Source organism: Cuculus canorus, chromosome 19 (genome assembly GCF_017976375.1).
Source record: "Cuculus canorus isolate bCucCan1 chromosome 19, bCucCan1.pri, whole genome shotgun sequence".
Classification (NCBI taxonomy): Eukaryota; Metazoa; Chordata; class Aves; order Cuculiformes; family Cuculidae; genus Cuculus; species Cuculus canorus.
Genome location: NC_071419.1, coordinates 10,696,376 through 10,717,410, shown reverse-complemented (window position 1 = coordinate 10,717,410; position 21,035 = coordinate 10,696,376). Strand labels below are relative to the sequence as shown.

Sequence of the window (21,035 nt, the reverse complement as noted above, 5' to 3'; positions counted from 1 at the left end):
ATGAGGACAGGCTGAGGGAGTTGGGGTTGCTCAGCCTGGAGAAGAGAAGGCTCCAGGGAGACCTTAGAGCAGCTTCCAGTACTGAAGGGGCTCCAGGAAAGCCCGGGAGGGGCTTTTTACAAGGGCCTGGAGTGATAGGATGAGGGGGAATGGCTTTGAATTGGGAGGGGGGAGATTCAGATTGGTCATTGGGAAGAAATTCATGATGAGAGCAGGAAAGCCCTGGCCCAGGTTACCCAGGGAAGTGGTGGCTGCCCCATCCCTGGAGGTGCTCAAGGCCAGGTTGGACGGGGCTTGGAGCCCCTGATCCAGTGGGAGGTGTCTCTGCCATGGCAGGGCGTGGAACTGGATGGGCTTTAATGTCCCTTCCAACCCAAACCATTCCATGATCCTACCTGCCCCCACCCCCGTCACCTCCCAGGAGTGGAATGCAGCTTTCAGCACGTCTTCCATGACACAAGAAGCATGGAAAGAGCAGAGAATCCCATATGCTGAGGCTTCTCCCATTAATGAAATACTTCAGGGCAAGATGCTGAAGCTAGGGTGGGATGAGGGAAACTGCAGGATTGCTGGTGACTGCTGGATTTAAGGGATGAACAAGTTACCAGACCTGGTGACTGAGCAGTGCCTACAGCCAGCAGATGTGCACACAAAAGAGATCAGGGACTATGTTTGGAAGGTTATGCACGGCTTTTCTACCAGAAAACATCCCAATGGGCATCTTGCACCATGGAAAAGCTCAGGCCAGTTTAAGGCAGTCCTGTCTCCAGATTTGCACCATAACAAAACTGCAAGGGGTGGAGCAAAAGCTGCTTGCAGTTAAAATTCAGGGCAGGGTGTCTGAACCAGTACTGACTTAGTTCTGCTGTGGATCAGTGAGGAATGCTAAAGCCAACAATGACCTGCAACTTGTTCTCCTGACTCCAGCCAACTGCTATTCTGCGTGCTGTTCTCTGTGGATTAGCTCTGTGCCTCCTTCTCTGGGTCAGACAGGCTCAGCGGCAGCGTGAGAGCAGCGTGTGCTTCCCAACAAGAGCCCCTGGGGCCCCAGTGTGCTGTTGGCTTCTCCACTCCACCCAGTTTGCCTGCTCTGCCTTGTAGCTGGGATTTGCGCCTCACTGAGCGCTGCTGTCGCACTTCCCGGCTTTGTACTCTAATCCTTGTCTGTACCAGATGAACTCTTCGCTTGCTCTTGGCAAAGCAAGGTGAGTGCTGTTCTGGGGGCAGAAACATTAGCAGATCCATCACTTCCTGTTGATCTGTGAGAGATTGAGATCTTGGAAGAAATGTTTTGCTGTGAGGGTGGTGAGGCCCAGGTTGCCCTGAGCAGTGGTGGCTGCCCCATCCCTGGAGGTGTTCAAGGCCAGGTTGGATGGGGCTGTGAGCAACCAGACCCAGTGGGAGGTGTCCCTGCCCATGGCAGGGGGTGGAACTGGACGGGCTTTGAGGTCCTTTCTGAATCAAACCATTCCATCATTCTATTAATATAAAGGGTATTTCTTTTTAGGATGCCTACCTGATCTCTAGCTAAAGTTAATCCTCTAACTTTAAGCAGATCTCTAACTAATACCAGAGGGCATCTGAAAGGAAGATTTACTTTTGCAATACAGAGACTTTTAATAAACGTGGCATCCTTCTAGCAGAACAGCAGCTGTCCCAGACCTACAGGACTTGCCAGGTTGAAAAGCAAGTTTAGGAGGGCTTTTTTCCACGTGCTGGATTTTCTTTTTCTTTTGAAGTGCTCTGCAGCTCACTAGCTTTACCAGCATTCCCAGCTTGTCCTTTCAGGATGCCTCCCAATGCCTGAGAATTCTCCAGAATCTGAGAAAGAAAGAAAGAAACAAACCCAGCTTATTTTCATATAAACTGTTTCTCTTACGAGTTCCCTTTGAATTCAGCTGACCTACCTTGCAGCAAGAGGGATTCTCCCGCCCCTCGAATACCTAATTCTCAGTGATAAACTGTCCCGTATCATTAGGAATTTCTCTGCTTCATGGCCATGTACTGAGTACAAAACACCATAAGCAATTTATCTGTCTTGGAGCACGAGGCAGAGAACTTCCTGATACCGGCTGAGGAGTGAACTTTAGTTTGGGGTTTTTTTTTTAAGGGAGGTGTTGATACCTGGGCTTCAAATAAATTCTGCTCAGCTGTTTTCCACTGTTAAAGCTGCACGCTTTAGGTTTCTTGCTTAAAGACTCATTCAACTCTTCAATGACTGTAGGTCATGCTAAATCTTTCCTTTCATTGATTCCCTTCTACTTTTAGCTGATATTGAATATATTCTATACATTCTCACTTACTATGCATGTGGAAGCAAGGCTACAGCAGGTTCCGGAGACCTTGCTGCCTTTCCATCTCACCATGTAGCAATTTTAACACAGCAGACAAATGCACATTAACAAAATGCAATCATAAGGTTGCAGTCACAAAGATAATTTCTGCTCCTATGAGCTCGTGGACATCACTAAGCAGTCAGAGAGATGAAGGTAAGTGCCCCACAGGGCAAGACAATGGCAGAACATCTTGGTGGGATCTTGCCATCCTGTCCACGGAAGAAGGTGGAGTCCTGAGACTACTGGAGGCCAGAGGAAGGGAAAGGAGTGCAATTACAGACCAGAGCTGGAGATCCACAGGAAAGGAACTTTTTTAATGCTTCTCTTTGTCTGCGTTTCCCTTCCTACCTACCTCTGCTTTTTACCTACCGTCTTTTAATTTCAATAAACATGAACTCATTTGTAGGCTGGGGCTCTGTGACTTCTGTCTCGGCTAAGGTTTCTTTTAAAAGGTGCTGTTTGTTCATAGAGCTTTACAACACAATTTCTACTCAGTTCTATTTTTATGCAAGTTCTCCCTTTCACCCCAAACCATCAGTTCTTGGAGTGTAGGCTGAGTAAACAGCCACAACCTCACATGAAAAACAATTGTCATGGGAAAGTACTGACTTTGAGAGATGAAGAGGATCTGATGCCACATTAAAAGAACGCAGGGGAACAGGAGAGCGTGGTCAGCAGCCAGTAGGGGAAGGATGCTCTTGGACTGAACAGCCCCTTGTTCCCAACAGAGGGAAGATCATTGTGTATCTGAAAGCAGGCTGCAAAGATCCTTTTATTCATCTAAAAAGCTGAGTGGTGTGTAATTGAAAAGTGAATGCAGCTGTTATCCCGTATGCAGGATGGGGCAGTCCCTGCCTGGCAGGGTGTGAGAATATGGGAGAGGCGAAGAGGTGAGCCCTCCCTGTAACTGAACCAATGGTCACAGCCCTTGTGCCATTCTCCTTCCCACCCCTTGGCTGGTCCAGAATTTCTACTCTGAGATGATTGCGGAGGTGTTCAGTTGGAGATGAAGGGCATGGCAGGAGAGGAGGACACAGCAAGAGAGAACGATGTGATGTGCTTGTCTGGCTTTCCTGGAGTGGCGTTACCTGCACAGACTCACAGTACTGGTCAGTCCCTCATCTCCACTTTCCTCCTCTTTGTCCCCCGAGACCATTTGTGAGGTCTCTTTCAAGGGCCCACTCTGTGGACCACCTGGATGTTTTTGCACCACCTGGATGCTTGGAGGAGGGGAAGATTTAGACTAGAGATTAGGAAGAAATTCTTCATGATAAGGGTGAGGAGGACCTCGCCCAGGTTGCCCAGAGCAGTGGTGGCTGCCCTATCCGTGGAGGTGTTCAAGGCCAGGTTGGATACGGCTTGGAGCAACTGTATCCAGTGGGAAGTGTCTCTGCCCATGGCAGGGAGTGGAACTGGATGGGCTTGAAGGCCATAGAATTATAGAATCACCACGTTGGAAAAGACCTCTTGGATCATTGAGTCCAACTATTCCTATCTGCCACTAAACCATGTCCCTGAGCACCTCATCTATCTGTCTTTTAAATACCTCCAGGGATGGTGACTCCACCCCCTCCCTGGGCAGCCTCTGCCAGTGCCTGATCACCCTTTCTGCAAAAATTTTTTCCCAATATCCAGTCTGAACCTCCCCTGGCACAGCTTGAGGCCATTCCCCCTTGTCCTGTCCCCTGTCACTTGGGAGAAGAGCCCAGCACCCTCCTCTCCACAACCTCCTTTCAGGTAGTTGTAGAGAGCAATAAGGTCTCCCCTCAGCCTCCTCTTCTCAAGGCTAAACAACCCCAGTTCCCTCAGCTGCTCCTCATAAGACTTGTTCTCCAGCCCCTTACCCAGTTTCATTGCTCTTCTCTGGACACACTCCAGAGCCTCAACATCCTTTTTGCAGCGAGGGGCCCGGAACTGAACCCAGGATTTGAGGTGCAATGTCACCAGTGCTGAGTACAGGGGCAGAATCACCTCCTTGGATGTGCTGGCCACACCATCCCTTCCAATCCAAACCATCCCATGATTCCACAATGTGTTTGCCCTGCCGGGCTGCGTTGGCAGCAGTGCATCCCTCGCCCCAGTGCCAGGTGTCCCCCGTACCTTGCTGTAGGTGGCCTCACTCTCGGTGATGGTTCGGTCCAGCTCGGCGTGGGCAGCCAGCAGCCGGGACAGGCTCTCGCCACTGCTCGCCAGCCGCTCGGTCAGTGCCCACAGCTGGGCCTGCAGCTTCTCCCGCTCCGTCTGCTCTGCAGCGATCCGCTCTGCCAGCTCCGACCGCCGGGCATGCAGCTCCGACAGCCCTGTGGGCACCGACAGTGAGCCCCGAGACTGAGCCCTGAGAGACAGGCCCATGGGCACTAAGACTGAGCCCCAAACCCACAGCACTGGCCGATAGCCCTGTGGACACCAAGCCCTGAGCACCGACCCCACAGCACCAGTACACGATGGGGGATGATGTGATTGAGAGCAGCCCTGCAGAGAAGCACTTTGAGGGGCTGATCGATGAGAAGCTCGACATGAGCCGGCAATGTGCGCTCGCAGCCCAGAAGGCCAACCGTGTCCTGGGCTGCATCCAAAGCAGCGTGGCCAGCAGGGCGAGGAGGGGATTCTGCCCCTCTATTCCTCTCTCGGGAGACCTCATCTGGAATACTGTGTCCAGTTCTGGAATCCTCAATGTAAGAAGGATATGGAGCTGTTGGAACAGGTCCAGAGGCGACAAAGGTGATCCGAGGGCTGGAGCACCTCCCACCCGAGGACAGGCTGAGAGGGTTGGGGTTGTTCAGCCTGGAGAAGGCTCCCAGGAGAGTATCTGAAGGGGCTACAAGAAAGCTGGGGAGGGGCTGTTTCCAAAGGTTTGTGGTGATAGGATGAGGGGCAATGGGTGTAAACTGGAGAGGGGCAGATTTCGACTGGACAGAAGGAAGAATTTCTTCACACTGAGGGTGGTGAGGCCCTGGCCCAGGTTGCCCAGGGAAGCTGTGGCTGCCCCATCCCTGGAGGTGTTCAGGCCAGGTTGGATGGGGCTTGGAGCACTCTAATCCCGTGGGAGGTGTCCCTGCCCGTGGCAGGGGGTTGGAACTGCATGATCTTTAAGGTCCCTTCCAACCCAAACTATTCTATGATCCTACAATCGACTGCCCGCCTCACGGGCACCGACCGCTAAGCCCTGACCCCACGGCACCAACCGACAGCCCTGAGCCGCGGGCACGGACCCCTGAGCCCCGACGCGCCCCGCCGGACCCCCCTCAGCCCCCGCCCCGCTCACTATCCCGCAGCTCCGCCTCGTATCTCCGCAGCGCGCTGCTCATGGCCCCGCCCCTTCCTGCGGCGCGCATGGAGCCGGCGGGCGCGGGGCTCTCGGCCGCCTGGCACCGGCTCAGCACCGCCCTGGTGCCGCCCGCCGCCCTGGGGCTGGTGAGCGGCGACGGGGCTGCGCCGATAGAGCGGCTGGAAGGGCTGCGGGGTTGGGGGGTGCGGGGTTGGAGGTGGCTGCGGGGTTTTGGGGTGCGGGCTTAGAGGGTGCGGGGTTGAGGGGTGCGGGCTTGGGGGCTGCGGAGGCTGCGGGGTTTGGGGGGCTGCGGGGTTTTGGGGCCGCGGGGTTGAAGGCTGCGGGGTTTGGGGCTGCGGGGTTTTGGGGTGCGGGGTTTTGGGGTGCGGGGTTTTGGGGTGCGGGGTTTTGGGGTGCGGGGTTAGGGGGCTGCGGGGTTGGAGGGTGCGGGGTTTGGGGGCTGCGGAGTTGAGGGGTGTGGGGGGCTGCGGGGTTTTGGGGCTGCGGGGTTTTGGGGCCGCGGAGTTGAGGGCTGCGGGGTTGGGGGGCTGCGGAGTTGGGGGTTGCGGGGTTGGGGGGCTGCTGGGTTGAAGGGTGCGGGGTTGAGGGGTGTGGGCTTGGGGGCTTTGGGGCTGCGGGGTTTGGGGGCTGCGACGTTAGGGGGCTGTGGGGTTGAGGGTGCGGGCCTGGGGGCTGCGGGGTTTGGGGGGCTGCGGGGTTTGGGGCTGCATCTGCAGGGCTGGCGGGGGTTTGGAGGCTGGAACTGCGGGAATTGAGGGTCTGGGGGCTTCGGGGGGGGGTGTTGATGAGGCTCCCGGAGCTTCGGAGGTTGCAGGGGTTGTGACAGCAGGAGCTTGCGGGGACCCGGGGTTGCTGGGGGGGGGGGGGGCAGCGGGGGCTTTGAGGGCTGCGGGGGTCCAGGGCAGTAGGGGGCTGCGAAGGCAGTGGGGGTCAGCGGGGGGGGGGGGGGGCGGGGCTGTGGGGACAGTGGGGCTGCAGGAGCTACAGGGGGGCAGTGGGGGCTGCGGGGAGCTGCAGGAGCTGTGGGGGCAGTGGGGCAGCAGGAGCTGCAGTGGGGCTGTAAGGGGGCTGGGCTGTGGGGGCAGTAGCAGCAGCAGGGGCTGCAGGAGTCCCAAAACCGGGGGGGCTGTGGGGCAGCAGGGGCTGCAGTGGGGCTGCAAGGGGGCTGGGGCTGTGGGGGCAGTAGCAGCTGCAGGGGTCCCAGAACCGGGAGGGCTGTGGGGCAGCAGGGGCTGCAGTGGGGCTGCAAGGGGGCTGGGGCTGTAGGACAGTGGGTCAGTGGAGGCAGCAGGGGCTGCGGGGAGCCCAAGGGGCAGTGGGGCTCAGGGGGGCTCAGGCTGTGGGGCAATGGCACCTATGAGGGGCTGCAGGGGCTGTGGGGGCTATGGGGTGACAGGGGCTGTGGGGTCCAGGGGCAGGGGGGGCTGTGCCACTCCCTGCTCCCCACGACTCCGTGTGCCCCGTCAGGGCAGGCACAGCCCCTGGGGTGGTGAGGGGCCCCCAGCCTCACCCCCCACCCCCCCCAGCCTGGCTGGTGCCCTCTGTCCATGCGTCCAGTTTCCAGCACTGCCATAGGGCGGGTGGGAGAGAAACAGCTGGAGCCTCTGCCTGGAAAGAAAGGGAGGGGGATTGGCAGTGTGGAGCTTGTGTTTGCTGAGGGCTGAAAGGGAAGGTTCTTGGAGGTCTGGCTGCCCCCTTTTCCCTGATCGCACCAGGAAAAGGAGAGGACAAGAGAAAATGACCTCAAGTTGTGCCAGGGGAGACTGGATATTAGGAAACACTTCTTTGTGGAAAGTGCGGTGAAGCCCTGGCAGAGGCTGCCCAGGGCAGTGGAGGAGTCGCCATCCCTGGAGGGACTCGAAAAATAGGTAGACATGGCACTTCAGGACGTGGTTTAGTTGGCATGATGGGTTGGGCTGATGGTTGGACTGGATGATCTTAGAGGTCTTTTCCAGCCTTAAAGATTCTATGATTCCGTGAAAGCGCAGGGGTCAAAAAGAAGCACTGCTTCCCCTATCCCTGCTGCTCCTGGTGCTCCCTGAGGGAGTGAACGTTGCCCAGGAAGGTTTTTCCCCAAAAGCCTGGCTTTTGGGAGCCTGAGAGTGGCTCCTGTCCATCTCGCCGACGCAGGGGTCCTGCAGTAGCCAAGGGGACAGCAGTGGAGGGTGTTTGGCCTGGGAGGCAGGCACTGGGCTTCCCGCATGAGCTGAGCACCCAACAGGTCTCCCTGGTGCTGTGACAGCAGAGCCCACCTGCATTTGGTCTCCTTCTTTGAGACAAGCAGCCTCTGCTGCCCCAGGTCCCCCAAGAGAAGTTTTTCAGTGTGCTTATCTGGTTTACTTTCTGCATTCCAGGCAGCACCGAGGTCCGATGCTGCAGAGCCGCTGAAGGATGCTGAGCTGCGGGCAGCGCTGGACGTGCTGCGGTGTTACGACCTGCACTCCGTTGTGGAGGAATGGTTCATAGAGGTGCTGCAGACCGACCTTCAGGCAAATATAGCTCCCGAGTTCTGGAACTGCATCAACCAGTATGAGAACACAGCGGAGGAGCCTCAGTGCTCTGCGCTCCTCCTGGATGCGTTTTGTCTTCTCAAGCGCCGTCTGGAGCCCTACCTGAACAGCCTGGAGCTGCTGGAGCGCTGGACTAAGGCAGGCTTGCTCCTGGGGACCGGCGCTCAGACACTGCAAGAAAAGGTCTACACCATGCTCAGAGCCATCCTTTTCTTCACCACGACCAAATCCTTCCAGGAAATGATCCAGCAGTTTTACAGCCGCACTTTCAGGATATACATGCGGCAGTGGAAGAAAGGAGAAGATGGAACAAACGAGTGTGAGAGCAGCATGAGTGAAGCCGAGCAGGAGAGCGATACGGAGGAGGGTGGAGGAGAGGGCCCGCTGTGCGCAGGCTGCAGCAGCAAGAAGGAGCAGTGCTGGTGCCCCCAAGCCATGGAGCAGTTTCAGCAGCTCAATGACATCCTGTATGTACGGTTTGGGGTGGTGGCTGTCCCTCAGAACACGTGAATGGGCTGGAGGGGCATGCGGCAGCAGGTTCTCTTGGTATCTGAAAATAGGAGGAGTTAATGGGTGAGGTCAGGCTGTCTCGCGGTACTGGGCAGAGAATGTGACACAGGGTTTCTGCAGCTTGTGGTTGAATAAGGCGGATCTTTAGGCAGAAAGTTCCTCTCCCTGGATGTAAGAATACTTTCTCTTGCTCTAAGGCTGTCTGCGCACAAAGACGCAAACCCTTCTAAGATGTTGAGGGAAGTGGTGGTTCTCTACTCCGCTCTTGTGAGACCTCTCCTGCACAGCTGCGTTCAGTTCTGCAGTCCTCAGCACATGGGTCTGTTGGAGCAAGTCCAGAGGAGGCTGCAGAAATGATCCAAGGGCTGGAGCGCTTCTCATCGGAGGACAGGCTGAGAGAGTTGGGGTTGTTCAGCCTGGAGAATAGAAGGCTCCAGGGAGATCTTAGAGCAGCTTCAAGTACTGAAAGGAGCTCTAGGAAAGCTGGGGAGGGGCTCTTGATCAGGGAGTGCAGGGACAGGACGAGGGGGAATGGTTTTCAGCTGGAAGAGGGGAGATTGAGATGAGATCTTAGGCAGAAATGTGTTGCTGTGAGGGTGATGAGGCCCTGGCCCAGGTTGCCCAGAGCAGTGGTGGCTGCCCCATCCCTGGAGGTGTTCCAGGCCAGGTTGGAGCCCCCTGATACAGTGGGAGGTGTCCCTGCCCATGGCAGGCCATGGAACTGGATGGGCTTCGAGGTGCCTTCCAACCCAAACCATTCTATGAGTCTATGAAGAAGCTTTTGGTGACTGGAACATGGTGTTTCTAAGCAAGGTGGGATAGTGGTACTGTCGTGTATTACATATATGTTGCATCTGTGAGGGCTGTTGGAGCAGTTAAACTCAGAGCTAGGCCTGTGTCTGTGAAGCCTACAGGGAGGAAGGTGCCTTCAGGTAGTGAGATCTTCTTTGTTTGCTTGTACCACATGATCTGACTCTGGTCCTTGTCTGTATCTGTAGCCGCCGGCTGAATTTGCTGGAGAGAGTGAGCGCCGATGCTGTCACCACCATCTTGCACAAGATGATAGAGGAGAGGATGGAGCAGAGGTGCAGGGGGGAATACGAGCACTCCTTCCTCAGTGAGTTCCAGGAGGTAAGGCAGGCGCGTGGGCACCTTCGGTGACGTGCAGCTCCTTCTGTTACTGGCTCAGCAGTTCAGGCTCAAGGTTGATTCCACCTGAAACTGCCTGGCCCAGGGCTTTGCCTCCCACCATCCCTGGAGAAGAGGTGGTTGAAACTCCTCAGTTTGATTTCTGCTATAGGGAAAGGTTTGCTGTGGTCTGTGTGTAACAGACCATTGCTCAGGGACATGGTTTAGTGGCAGATCGGAATGATTGGACTCAATGATCCAAAAGGTTGTTTCCAAACTGGTGATTCTATCATTCTATGATTGCATTTCACCGGGTGATATCCATCATCATGAGGGAATTTCTGTGCCACTGTTTTACCAACTACAAGATTATGTAGTGCCACCTTGCATGCAGAACACCCTCCCTCTGTGTAGCTGGGCCCAGGATTAGAATTTGAATGGCTATTTTCTGTACTTTTTCCAATTTTCAGCATGCCTTTAAAATTAGAAGTGAGGATGGGAGATGATGCTCTGGTATTGATCTCACCAGTGGGCCTCGTAGAGAATTAAAACCCTTCTGTGCAGCTACCCAGTCATTTTGCTGCTATCTGAAACTGAGGTCATGTTGGGCTTTTTACCCAGTATGACCTTAAAGTAAAGTTCTTTTCTGGATTATGGCTCTTCCAGGATACAATCGTGGCTCTGCTGGCTTGCTCCGTGCTCTTTGTTCCTCCATGCGTGACCTTGCCTTTGCCTGCATCAAAGAACACTGTGTAAAGCGAGGTTGCCACGCAAACCCCTCTGCTCTCTGTGGTTGCTCCGGTTGCCGTGCCTGTTTGCCATGCCGGCTGTTTTTGTTGTCTGCAAACATCGGCAGTTGTTTAGTATTTAATTCCCTTTAGTTGCTGTGCAACGCTTTGTTGTAGCTAGTGTGAAATGCTTTTGGAGGACCCGGAGTGTTTAAGGACATTTTAAGGGCACCAGAGAAAATGCAACTGCATTCTGCTTGTCAGATGTCGTAGAAGGTCCCCTTACTCCCACCCTTCGGAAAGGCCAGCGTGTTGGCCGCAGAATTTTGGAGCATGTCCGAATGAGGGACTTCAAGACAAAAGTCATAGGATCCTAGAATAGTTTGGGTTGCAATGGACGTTAAAACCCATCCAGTTCCACCCCCTTCCCATGGGCAGGGACACCTCCCACTGGACCAGGCTGCCCAAGCCCCATCCAACCTGGCCTTGAACACCTCCAGGGATGGGGCAGCCACCACTGCTCTGCCCAACCTGGGCCAGGGCCTCCCCACACTCACAGCAAAACATTTCTTCCCAAGATCTTATCTCAATCTCCTCTCTTTCAGCTTAAAAGTGTTTCCCCTCATCCTCTCCCTGTCCTCCCTGATCCAGAGCCCCTCCCCAGCTTTCCTGGATCCCCTTTCAGAACTGGAAGCTGCTCTAAGGTCTCCTCAGATCCTTCTCTATTCCAGGCTGAATAACCCCAACTCTCTAAGCCTCTCTTCCTATGGGAGGTGCTCCAGCCCTCGAATCATCTTTGTGACCTCCTCCCACTCATTCGATGTTCTTACTGTCCTGATAGCTGAGGCCTGGCAAGCTCAAGGTAGAAGAGGAGAAGTCTGAGAAGCAACTTGCTAAAAGTCCAAGTGCTGACAGCAAACCCCCTCTTCACAGACAGCAACAGCACTCTGGAGTGGTGCTGATAATCAGGCTGTAACAGGAGCACTTGGAGAAGATAAAACTCACAGGGGAAAATGTGTTTGCTTGGTAATAATTGTAGTCCTTAAAAATGAGTGCTTTGTGTCAGTAATAGTCCTCTCCTTTATTCCTGTAGGAGAATTCTGTATCATCCTTCCCACTGTTCTGCCCAAGTTGATGCCCAGGTGTTCATTAGCTCTTAGGTTCATCCTGCAGAGCTCATGGATTTCTTCAGTGTTTCCTCAGGCAAGCAGACAATTCAAAATTAACATCAGCAAACTTGACCTTGACTTAGTGTTTCTGTTTCAGGCTATTGGAATCTGGTTATTGAAAACCATAAGTATCTAACAGCTATGAATACTCAAATACCGTCCCAGGGAGTGCTGTGGATTTGCCACCTTAAAGGAGAAATTAAGACAAAGCATTTATTTTGAACATCTGTGTGTTTTAGTTGAGCACCTTTGGAGTGCGAGAATTGCACGTTTCTCTGTAGAAAACTAAATCTCGAATATAAAAATTAACCTTCTAGTGCTCTTTCTTCGGGTTTTTATTTTATTGTCCAGTGGTTAGGCTGCTATTTGAGGTCTTGATTTTGAGTGCCTGAGTTTGGCTCTCTATGAGCCCTTGGGATGGCTGGCTTGCTCTTCACCGACTTCAGGGATTCGTAGACATTTTGGGCCAAGGATGATGTGATGTTTGCTCATATTCTCATAAAGAGAATTGATCTGTAGGCATAGAACGGACTGGAATTCTGCAAGAATAGAATAGTCCCGAAGTTTTGGAATATGCTCCCTCCTTTCTGGAGCCCAGTGCCTGTGCACGGTTCATAGTCACCCTTTCTCACACTCATCTGCATAGTCTGTATCCTGTATATTTAGTTCAAGTTCAGACTCTTGCAGCGAGGCTTTCCCCTGCATAGACCAGACCAGGATGCGTTTGGAGAGCAGCTGGAGGTAACACTCACTATTTCTGCTTGCCGTGGTCGCTGCCTGATGATAGGTAGGCGTAGGACAGAGCTGTGCTGTGGCATCCACCATCTCCGTACTCTCCCTCTCCTGCAGTGGATTGAGAAGGTGATTGGCTGGCTCAGCAGGGTTTTCCTGCAAGATGATCCTTCGGCACGTTCCTCTTCAGAAGCCAGCAGCACCTTGAAGCGCTGGCGGTGCCATGTCCAAAGGTGGTTCTACCGCATCTACGCCAGCATGCGCATCGAAGAGCTCTTCAGCATTATTCGAGGTAGGTGTGACTCATTCAGTGTTCACTCACTCTTGGACTTGGACAAATAGATGTTGTCTTCACCCCTCAATGCACCACCCTGTCTCTGTCCCTGGCACTGTTTCTGATCGGTGCTTGGTTTGTAGATTTTCCAGAGTCAAAGCCTGCTGTGGAGGACCTCAAGTTCTGCTTGGAAAGAACTAATCAGAGGCAGGAGCTGCTCAGGTCCCTGAAAAGTGCTCTGGAAGTGCGACTTCTGCATCCTGGTGGGTTTTACATCACCACATATGTCAGGACACTGTGAGAAGCCTGGGAATGAGTTGGGATGTCCTGGGAGCCATCATTTCATTCTGTGTTTGACTGAGAGGCAGCCAGGCCGTGTGCATCCTGTGCTCTCCGTGTTGGAGTGTGCATGGGTGGCAGTAATGGATTATATCAGCCCCTTTTTGCCTTGTTTTTGTGGTATGGTGAGGAGCTGAGCGAGAAGATTAGTTTGGTCTGGTGAGTAAAGGCTTGTTTGGGTTAAGATGTGTGTGATCTGAGCTCCCAGTGTGCAGTCTGGGCACAGCTGGGTTATAGCTCTGAGCTGGTGTTCACAGTTGGTAATTTTTCAGATGTGGGTCCGATCTCTCCCTTTGGCTGGGGCTGCAGGGCAGAGAAACCTTTAGCTCCACAGATTGAACAGAGGGCTTGGAGCATCCAAGCTCGTCGCATCAAGGCTGTGCTTTGGGACTCTTGACTCCCTCTGTCCTTCTTGTGTAGGAGTCAACACATCTGATATCATCACCCTCTATATCTCGGCCATCAAGGCCTTGCGGGAGCTTGATCCCTCGATGGTTATCCTGGAGGTCGCCTGTGAGCCCATCAGGAAGTATCTGAGGTAAGAAGCTTGTGTGGCCTTCCTACGCATCCCCTGTCCCTCTCCTTCCCTTCCTCCATTCCCCTTGCCTGTTGGCAGGACTCGGGAAGACACGGTGCGGCAGATCGTGGCTGGTCTCACAGGAGATGCTGAGGGATCCGGTGACCTTGCAAACGAGCTCTCGAAAGCTGACCCGGTGACGCTGGAGAATGGCCAGGAGAGTGATGATGACATTGCAGAACCAGAGGACTGGGTTCCTGACCCGGTTGATGCAGATCCAGGTTAGATGCCAAGACCAGAAGTCCTGGTAGACTGCAGTTCTTCCTGGTGGGCTGTGGTCTTGAGCAGCTCATTTGCTGGTCCTCCAGAGCTGAGCTGGGCTGAGACAGGTCTCTGTTAATCATGTACTGTCTGCTGGATTCCACTAGGCAAATCAAGTTCCAAACGTCGGTCCTCAGACATCATCAGCCTGCTGGTGAGCATCTATGGCAGCAAGGACCTGTTTATCAACGAATACCGCACACTTCTGGCTGACCGGCTGCTCCATCAGTTCAATTACAGTGCTGAGAGGTGAGCTCCAAACATCCAAGTTTAGGGTTTTCCATGGTAAAATCATCCGATAAAGGTATGCTTCAGACTTAGTCCTGTGAACACCTGTTTCTGGAGCCAGGAATGTCTTTGGCCATTTCCTCAGCAACTTTGGGTTTGCATGTAGAACTTCTCAGGCTCTTCTCAGGCTGTTTTGTGCTCAGTCCTGCCCCTGGCTTGCACTGGTAGGGCAGCAGGTAGGAAACTGGAGGCACCAACACCCTCTTAGCTCTGTCTTATGCGTTCTGGTGGCTCTCACAACCTGCACAGGTTGAGTAGGGTCAGCAGAAAGTGTTAAAGTAAGGAAAAACGCTGAAGCTTCAAGAAACCTCAGTAGCAACCCAACTGTATCTCTTGATTGAAGAGCTGCAGTGGTTTTCCTTTCTGTGACATGCAGCTAGCGTGAGCCATGGCTGGGGTGGGCAGTTTTGGACAAGTGGCTCACCAAATACTGAGGCTGCACTGCGTTGTCGAGGGGAATGGTGAAGTGCTGAGCTCATCCAAGTGAAAGGGAAGGTCTTCAGAAAGCTGGCTCTGGTTGTTCCTCATGTTGATGCCAGCAGGCATCCTCTTGAGAGAATGTGCTTTACAAGACTTCCTAGGAAGAGCACCCTTGGGCCAGGGACTCCCTATTTTGGCACTTGCATGGGATGGAGGCCAAGCCTGGCCGGTCTGACTGAGGAATCTGTGTCTAATGTGATGTTTCTCTTATCAGGGAAATCCGCAATGTGGAGCTGCTGAAGCTGCGGTTTGGGGAAGCTCAGATGCACTATTGTGAAGTCATGTTAAAAGTAACTTTTCTTCTTTAACTTCAAGTCTTGGGCATTTGAGTTCATGGGGGAAGGGGAGGGACTTGAGAAGTGACTCAAAAAGGGATCTTTTAGGGAAATAGAGTTCCCAGAATCCCAGTAAGGGGGCAGGTTTGTGACAGGCAGGTATGCATTCAAAATCCTAATTGCCGTGGTCTGGTGCTGTGGTCTCTCTTGCCCTTCCTTCAGTAGAGTAGTCTGGCATCGAAGAGCTGGCCTCCCCCATCTCCTCTAGGGTTGGGACTCAGGAGTTTAGTTCACTTGGAGCACTGTGGGAATAACGCAGGTCTGGAGGGACTCCTGTGTAGGCTGGTAGCCCTTCCTGAACCTTCCCACAAATGTTTCCAAGTATGTTACAGTCTTTTTAGTAGTCTTTTTAGGTCTTGTCCTTCCCATTGTCCCCATCATCATTTGGAGATGTTAGTCACCTCGTTCAAGCTTCTTTGCTGAGGGCTAGCACTGACGTGGGAGAGAAGGAGCTGCCTCATCTTCCCCTGCCTTTTCCAGGATATGGCTGACTCGCGACGCATCAATGCCAACATCCGTGATGAGGAAGAGAAGCTCCCAGAGGAGGAGAGGCCCCCGTTCAGCCTCGTTGCTGTTATCCTGTCAAGTGAGTTCTGGCCACCGCTGAAAGAGGAGAAGCTGGAGCTTCCAGAGCAGGTCAAGGAAGCCATGGAAGCTTATTCCAAGAAGTATGAGAAATTAAAGGTGAGACGACCTTAACTGTACTTAAAAAAAGGTGCCTGCTCTTCTGACTTCATTATATAGCATTGTTTTTGCAAAGTACCTTTTAACATCTCTTAAATTTTAGTTGCCAGTACCCCCACACTGTTACAGTGGAATCTCAAAGTCCCACAGCTTTCGGTCAGGGTCAGAAGCTGCGCTAGCTTAGCTATGGCCGAAAGAAGGGTGTACCTCTTCGTGGGGTGCCTGAGCAATAGTAGTGACTGCAGTTTGGAAGAGAGTTTTCTAAAACATGCCGGTGTTTGTTAGTTAAATGGATATTGAGGTGGAAGTTCTTGGGTATCTTCAGTCTGGCCTAAGCTTATTGACCCGAGTTCTCTAGCAGTGCCATCCTGTCCCTGTTGGGCTTCTCTTCTTCAGTACTCTGGCACTCTTCTTCCCTGTTTGTTCTCTGGAAAAGAAACTCGATTAACATGATCTCATTTTAAGGTTTGCTGTTAGTCTGGAGCTGGGTGAACATTCTTTCCTCTTCTGCCTGTGGTCTCTCCTGGGCATTTTCATTCATTTCTGGAGTCCTGAACTCCATCTTAGACTGTTCAAACCTGAGAATTTGTGGTCAGTTGGACTGTGGCTCAGATGAAGACTAAATCTGTGCCTTTATAAACAGCATGGAAAGGTGAGAGAGAGGCATCCAGAGCAAATACAAGCCCCCGTGCACTATCCTTCTGCTCTCCAGGCGCTTGATCATGGCAGTCAGTGAAATAAAGAAGGCTGAGGTGCATCTTGCTCTGCGCAAACTGAGTGAGTTGGAAGCAGGAGCATATGTCTGGAAGTCAAGTAGTGATCTAGGTCACTTCCAGAGCTGTGGTCTTGGCTTTATCATCCTGCGTTGTCTTACCTGGTGGAGCGCAGACCACACACCTGGAGAATGGAGGATTCAGGTCTAGCTGTCATGCCAGCATAGTCTGTGTGTGCATGTGCAGCTGGTTCTTTGCTGCCAATTTGGTGTCTCCACTTGTACTCAGACTCCACTTTAGGCTTGGTTTTCTGTGTCCTCTCTTGACCTTGTCATTATATCCCAGATAACGCTTGCTGTGAGGCTGGGAAACTCAATTCTAGGTCCCGACTTGTCTCTTGCTGTACCTATGTGCCAGATGTGGAAGACGGTTGATTTCTGCACCTGCAAAAAATTAGGAGAGGATGCTGGAACATCCTCAGCCTTCAAAGAAAGCAGTGCTCTTTTCACATCAGTATCAGAAGAGATTGCTTCTCTTCTGAGGAAATCCTGCCCCAGAGGGTATTTATTTTCCAGGAGGAGTTTGTCCTGAGTGACCTGATTGGTCTTCCAGTACTTCCTCAACCTGTGCTTACCCTGCCAGAGAGTTGACTGAGTGGCTTTCAGGCAGAAGAGGGCCCTTAGTCTTGGTCAAGGACTGAACGAAGACTTGTGCCGAGCAGGATGTTTACCGTAGAGAGACAGGGGATGGCAGTGCTGGGCAACTCAGGAGGAGAGGAGGAGCTTTTGTATCTGGCAGAGGTGTTTGGAGCGCATCTGGCTCCAGTGGTAGAGAGGCGTTAGCGATAACGCAGCACTTGGTGGTTCCTGTTAGAAGATGTGTTGTGAGTGGCTGCTTCCTTCTTTTCCAGGCCATGAGGACCCTGAACTGGAAGCACCATCTGGGCCTGGTGAGCTTGGACGTGGAGCTGGCGGATCGCACCCTCTCCCTGTCTGTCTCTCCGGTGCATGCTGCCATCATTCTGCACTTCCAGACCAAGAGTGAGTGCTGTGGCAGAGACTTGGTCTTCCCATCCAAGTCTCTTCTCGTGGGTCGGAAGGCCATGTTACTCTGGTACTCCAAGAGCTCTGGCAGCAGAACCAAGACCTGATTCAGGATCTACCACAGAGCTCAGCCAGGTCTCCATCTCTCCTGGGTGACAGCACCCAGCAGGGCCACAGCTCAGAACCCACTCTGCTTTCTGGCAGTGGCTGCACACGGCTGCTTGCTCCCCAGCCTTCCTCATCCTCTTGCTGAGTCCTAGCAGTGGAGGTGGGTGGATGTCCTGTGCTTTTCTCTGATATCCATGGTCTCTGCAGGTACCTGGACACTGACAGAGCTGAGTGAAGTGCTCAAGGTGCCCGAGACATCGCTGAAGCGTAAGATGACACTGTGGCTGCAGCAGGGTGTCCTGCGTGAAGAGCCCCAGGGCACCTTCACTGTGATTGAGGAGGAGCAGAAGGACCAGGTGGAGAAGGTCGTTCTGATAGACAGTGACGAGGAGGGGGATTCTGCCATGGCCTCACAGGCTGACCAGAAGGAGGAGGAGCTGCAGGTACCCAACCGTGTGTCTGGGCTGCTTGTGAAGCTGGGAGAGAGATGGAGAAAGATCCTGTGCTTTTGGATTTGGGGAATCTGATTACGGTGATAGATTCAATTTGTGCTTTGGATTTGCATTTTCCAGTGCAAGTGGCTGAGCGCACCAGGAGGGGGTTTGATTTGGGCGTTTCTTGATTAACGCTCACTGGTGCATGTCCTGGATTGCAGCCTTCCCTCTACAGAAGTGCCTGGATGGCTGCTGGCTCAGGCAACTGTTTGGACATCTCTGAATGTGTTTTATTAGTTTAAAAAGCCTGAGACATGATTTCATATTTCAAAATAGTCATAACTTAGGTGGATTCACCCAAGCAGTGCTTTTTGGTACTTACAGCCAAAAAAGCTTACCCAGCACTAACAGTTGGACTTTTGTCTTCTCTGTGTTGTGGTTCCTGGACACTTCCAGTGCTTTTCTTGCCCGTGTGTCACGTTGTGTGTGTTGTGCTGCTGTACAACCTGGAGGTGTCGTACTGGTGTTTATCCACTGAGGGTCATGCGTGTACTGCACATCAAATCCCGCTTTCTAGCTCTGTGTCCTAACACCTGATGCTGTTCTTGGGTGTTTAAAGGCCATGTGCTCATGGTTGAGAGAAGAACTTACTGCCAGCCACAGCCCTGCTCTGCTTCTGGGATGTGGGATGCTAAAGCACCCCTTCTCTTCGTGGTGTAGGTGTCGGTGTATTTACTGTTGCTTTCCTGTCCCTTCTGCAGCTGTTCTGGACATACATCCAGGCCATGCTGACCAACCTCGAGAGCTTGTCCTTGGAGAGGATTCACAGCATGCTGAAGATGTTTGTGATGACAGGCCCGGTGGTCACAGAAATCGATATACAAGAGCTGCAGGGTTTCCTCCAGAAGAAGGTCCGGGACCAGCAGCTCATCTACTCCGGAGGTGTCTATCGCCTGCCCAAGAACTGTAACTAGACTGTGAGTGCCCTCACTTTCTCCTTGGTGTCACTTCTCTGCGCCTGCGCTGCCCAGTTCTCTGCATCCTGCTGGGTGCTTTCTTTGCTCTGGGTGTTTGTTTCCCCAAAAGGAGGCACCACACATGGACACAGCTTGGCAGCAGGCTGGGACAGGCACCCCATGAGTTCTGGGACTGGGTCTGCTCCCCCTGATTCCATTTCCTCCTGTACATGAGTGCCTGTTTCACTTCACTGGTTAATAAAACACAGCAGTCATCTTTTTTCAGATGGTACCAACACTTTACTTTCCTCTCAGAAGAGCACCCTTGCCATCAGCCTTCCCATGCTGAAAGGGCCTGCAGGAAGCTCCCCAGCCTGACGGGCACCTCTCCTTTCCTCCAGTCTCCATCCATAGCCCCGGGAGGGTTTGGGATGGGGCTGGTGGCTCCAGTTGCTGTCTGGATCTCTCTGTGTGGCTGTAGCTGTGTTTTGCAGCTGGCTGCGATGAGCGAGACTCTACACAAATCAAGTGTTCGTGCTGTCTCCCTTGGTTTATGTGGGAGAAAGACTCCAGGGTCCGCTCACTCTTATTTGAGACTCCTAAACTATGTGGAATAATTTTAGTGTGGGATAAAGAATGCTTTAGATGGATGAGATGTAAGAGTTCTTCGGGGCAAGCTGGTTAGTCCTGGAGGATAAGGAAGGGGGTTACACAGGCACGGATAGGATTGCTTTGCTATGGCGTTAATAAACGGCTGCTTTCCCTGTGGCTGCTGACCTTGAGAGGCACCACTGGGATCTGCGAGGCCATTGGATGGGGCAATCCCTGAGCTCCATTGCTTAAACATCGCGTCCCATCTTGGTTCCGAGATCAGGCAATGGATTTCAGGATTTTGTTCGCTGTCCACTCAGTAGCGTTCAGGCTTCCCCAGTCCTTCTTTCCGGGTGGGAGGAATATGCTGGAGAAATCTGGCTTTTATGAAAAATTTGCTTTCTGGGAAGCTGAGACTGGATTTCCGCAACACAAGGAGTCTCCTTCCCTCTGCTGCATCTCCCAGCCCAGCCTGTGGGCACTGCAGCAGCTGGAATTGAGGTGTGGAAGGGGCCACAACGTGAACCCCAGAGCTGCCTGTAACCCTGGCTGCACCGCTGCACAGGAGACTGGTGGAACACAGAAAACAGCCTGTATTTAACGTTTAATCTTGTTTTTCAGAGGCTGCGAAGTCCCATACTGTGGGCATCCTTCATGCAACTGCAGGCAGTGCGGTTTTGGTGCCTGCCTCCCCCTTCTGCCACTTCACAGCTTTTCCCCTGTGGGTGAGAGCTTGAGTTTCTGTTTCCCCCTGGCGCTTCACTCGTGGTCTTGTGGCACCAGAAGCTGGTCGGTGCATTCTGTTGTGAAGCTCAATGTTTCTCGTGATGTCAGTCATGAACCCCAGTCTGGGAACGTATAGGCTATTGTTCCAAGCAAGATGAGGAGCAGCTCATTGCAAATCACAGCAGGCATGGAGGGAAATCCATGCCTGAAAGTACAAGGAGCCCCACCAGACCCTGGGAGGACACTCGGCTGGATCCGTTCTCATCTGAGGTTGGGTAGGGTCTCATCACTGCTGCGCCTGGTGTGGGATGTGGCTGGGAACATTCCTGGAAGCCGCACCTGTGACCCATGCATTGAGGACATGAAACGCATCTTATCAAACCACAGCTCAGGCAGTCACTCTGCTGCCTGCTTGGTGCTCCTGCAGCAGTCCTGGTGGGTTTTCTCTCTCCGGTTTTGGATACAGGAAACTCCCTTACAGCAAATGCCTCCTGGAGACTTCTCAGCATTCCCTCAAAGGCTGCTCAGCTCCTCGCGCCCTTGCTCAGCTTTTGCTTAGATGCTCACCCACCACAGAACGCATCGAAGCGGCTCACAAAGTGACTGGGCTCCATCCAAATCCCCCATGCTTTGAGAGGGCCAGAGGCAGCGAGAGGGGGTGAGTGGTGTGGACATCCCTTGAGGACATCTCTTTGGTACATGTGCTGCAGGCACAGAGTCCACGGCTGCGTTTCACAGCTTCTCCTGTTTGCTTTTGTGGGTTTTTTGGGTTTTTTTTTTTTAGGAAAGAAAATGATTTGGGCTCGTGGAAGCATCTGGGGAGT

At 53.1% G+C, this 21,035-nt stretch overlaps 2 protein-coding genes across 2 annotated transcripts; one reads left to right on the top strand and one right to left on the bottom strand.

Moving 5' to 3' along the window:
- Positions 1 to 4: 4 nt before the first annotated feature.
- On the bottom strand, positions 5 to 5,681 carry SSNA1 (SS nuclear autoantigen 1). The gene is made up of 3 exons (XM_054083985.1): positions 5,602 to 5,681; positions 4,437 to 4,636; positions 5 to 1,821 (listed from the first exon to the last, which is right to left on the bottom strand). Exons 1-3 carry the CDS (start codon positions 5,669 to 5,671, stop codon positions 1,693 to 1,695), a joined length of 399 nt encoding a protein of 132 aa, XP_053939960.1. The 5' UTR covers positions 5,672 to 5,681; the 3' UTR covers positions 5 to 1,692.
- Positions 5,657 to 19,259, top strand: ANAPC2 (anaphase promoting complex subunit 2). The gene is made up of 13 exons (XM_054083979.1): positions 5,657 to 5,750; positions 7,980 to 8,602; positions 9,644 to 9,776; positions 12,520 to 12,694; positions 12,820 to 12,939; positions 13,436 to 13,553; positions 13,632 to 13,813; positions 13,961 to 14,102; positions 14,836 to 14,911; positions 15,437 to 15,640; positions 17,264 to 17,393; positions 17,712 to 17,947; positions 18,700 to 19,259. The coding sequence occupies exons 1-13, from the start codon at positions 5,670 to 5,672 to the stop codon at positions 18,910 to 18,912; spliced, it is 2,433 nt and encodes an 810-aa protein (XP_053939954.1). The 5' UTR covers positions 5,657 to 5,669; the 3' UTR covers positions 18,913 to 19,259.
- Positions 19,260 to 21,035: the final 1,776 nt, after the last annotated feature.

Coding starts and splice junctions, on each gene's coding strand:
- ANAPC2 (XM_054083979.1), top strand. CDS start 5,670: ATGGAGCCGGCGGGCGCGGGGCTCTCGGCCGCCTGGCACCGGCTCAGC. Junction 12,695..12,819: donor GCTCTTCAGCATTATTCGAG/GTAGGTGTGACT, acceptor CTTGGTTTGTAG/ATTTTCCAGAGTCAAAGCCT. Junction 12,940..13,435: donor AGTGCGACTTCTGCATCCTG/GTGGGTTTTACA, acceptor CTTCTTGTGTAG/GAGTCAACACATCTGATATC.
- SSNA1 (XM_054083985.1), bottom strand. CDS start 5,671: ATGCGCGCCGCAGGAAGGGGCGGGGCCATGAGCAGCGCGCTGCGGAGA. Junction 4,637..5,601: donor CGAGGCGGAGCTGCGGGATA/GTGAGCGGGGCG, acceptor CGGTGCCCACAG/GGCTGTCGGAGCTGCATGCC. Junction 1,822..4,436: donor GTGAGGCCACCTACAGCAAG/GTACGGGGGACA, acceptor TTTCTTTCTCAG/ATTCTGGAGAATTCTCAGGC.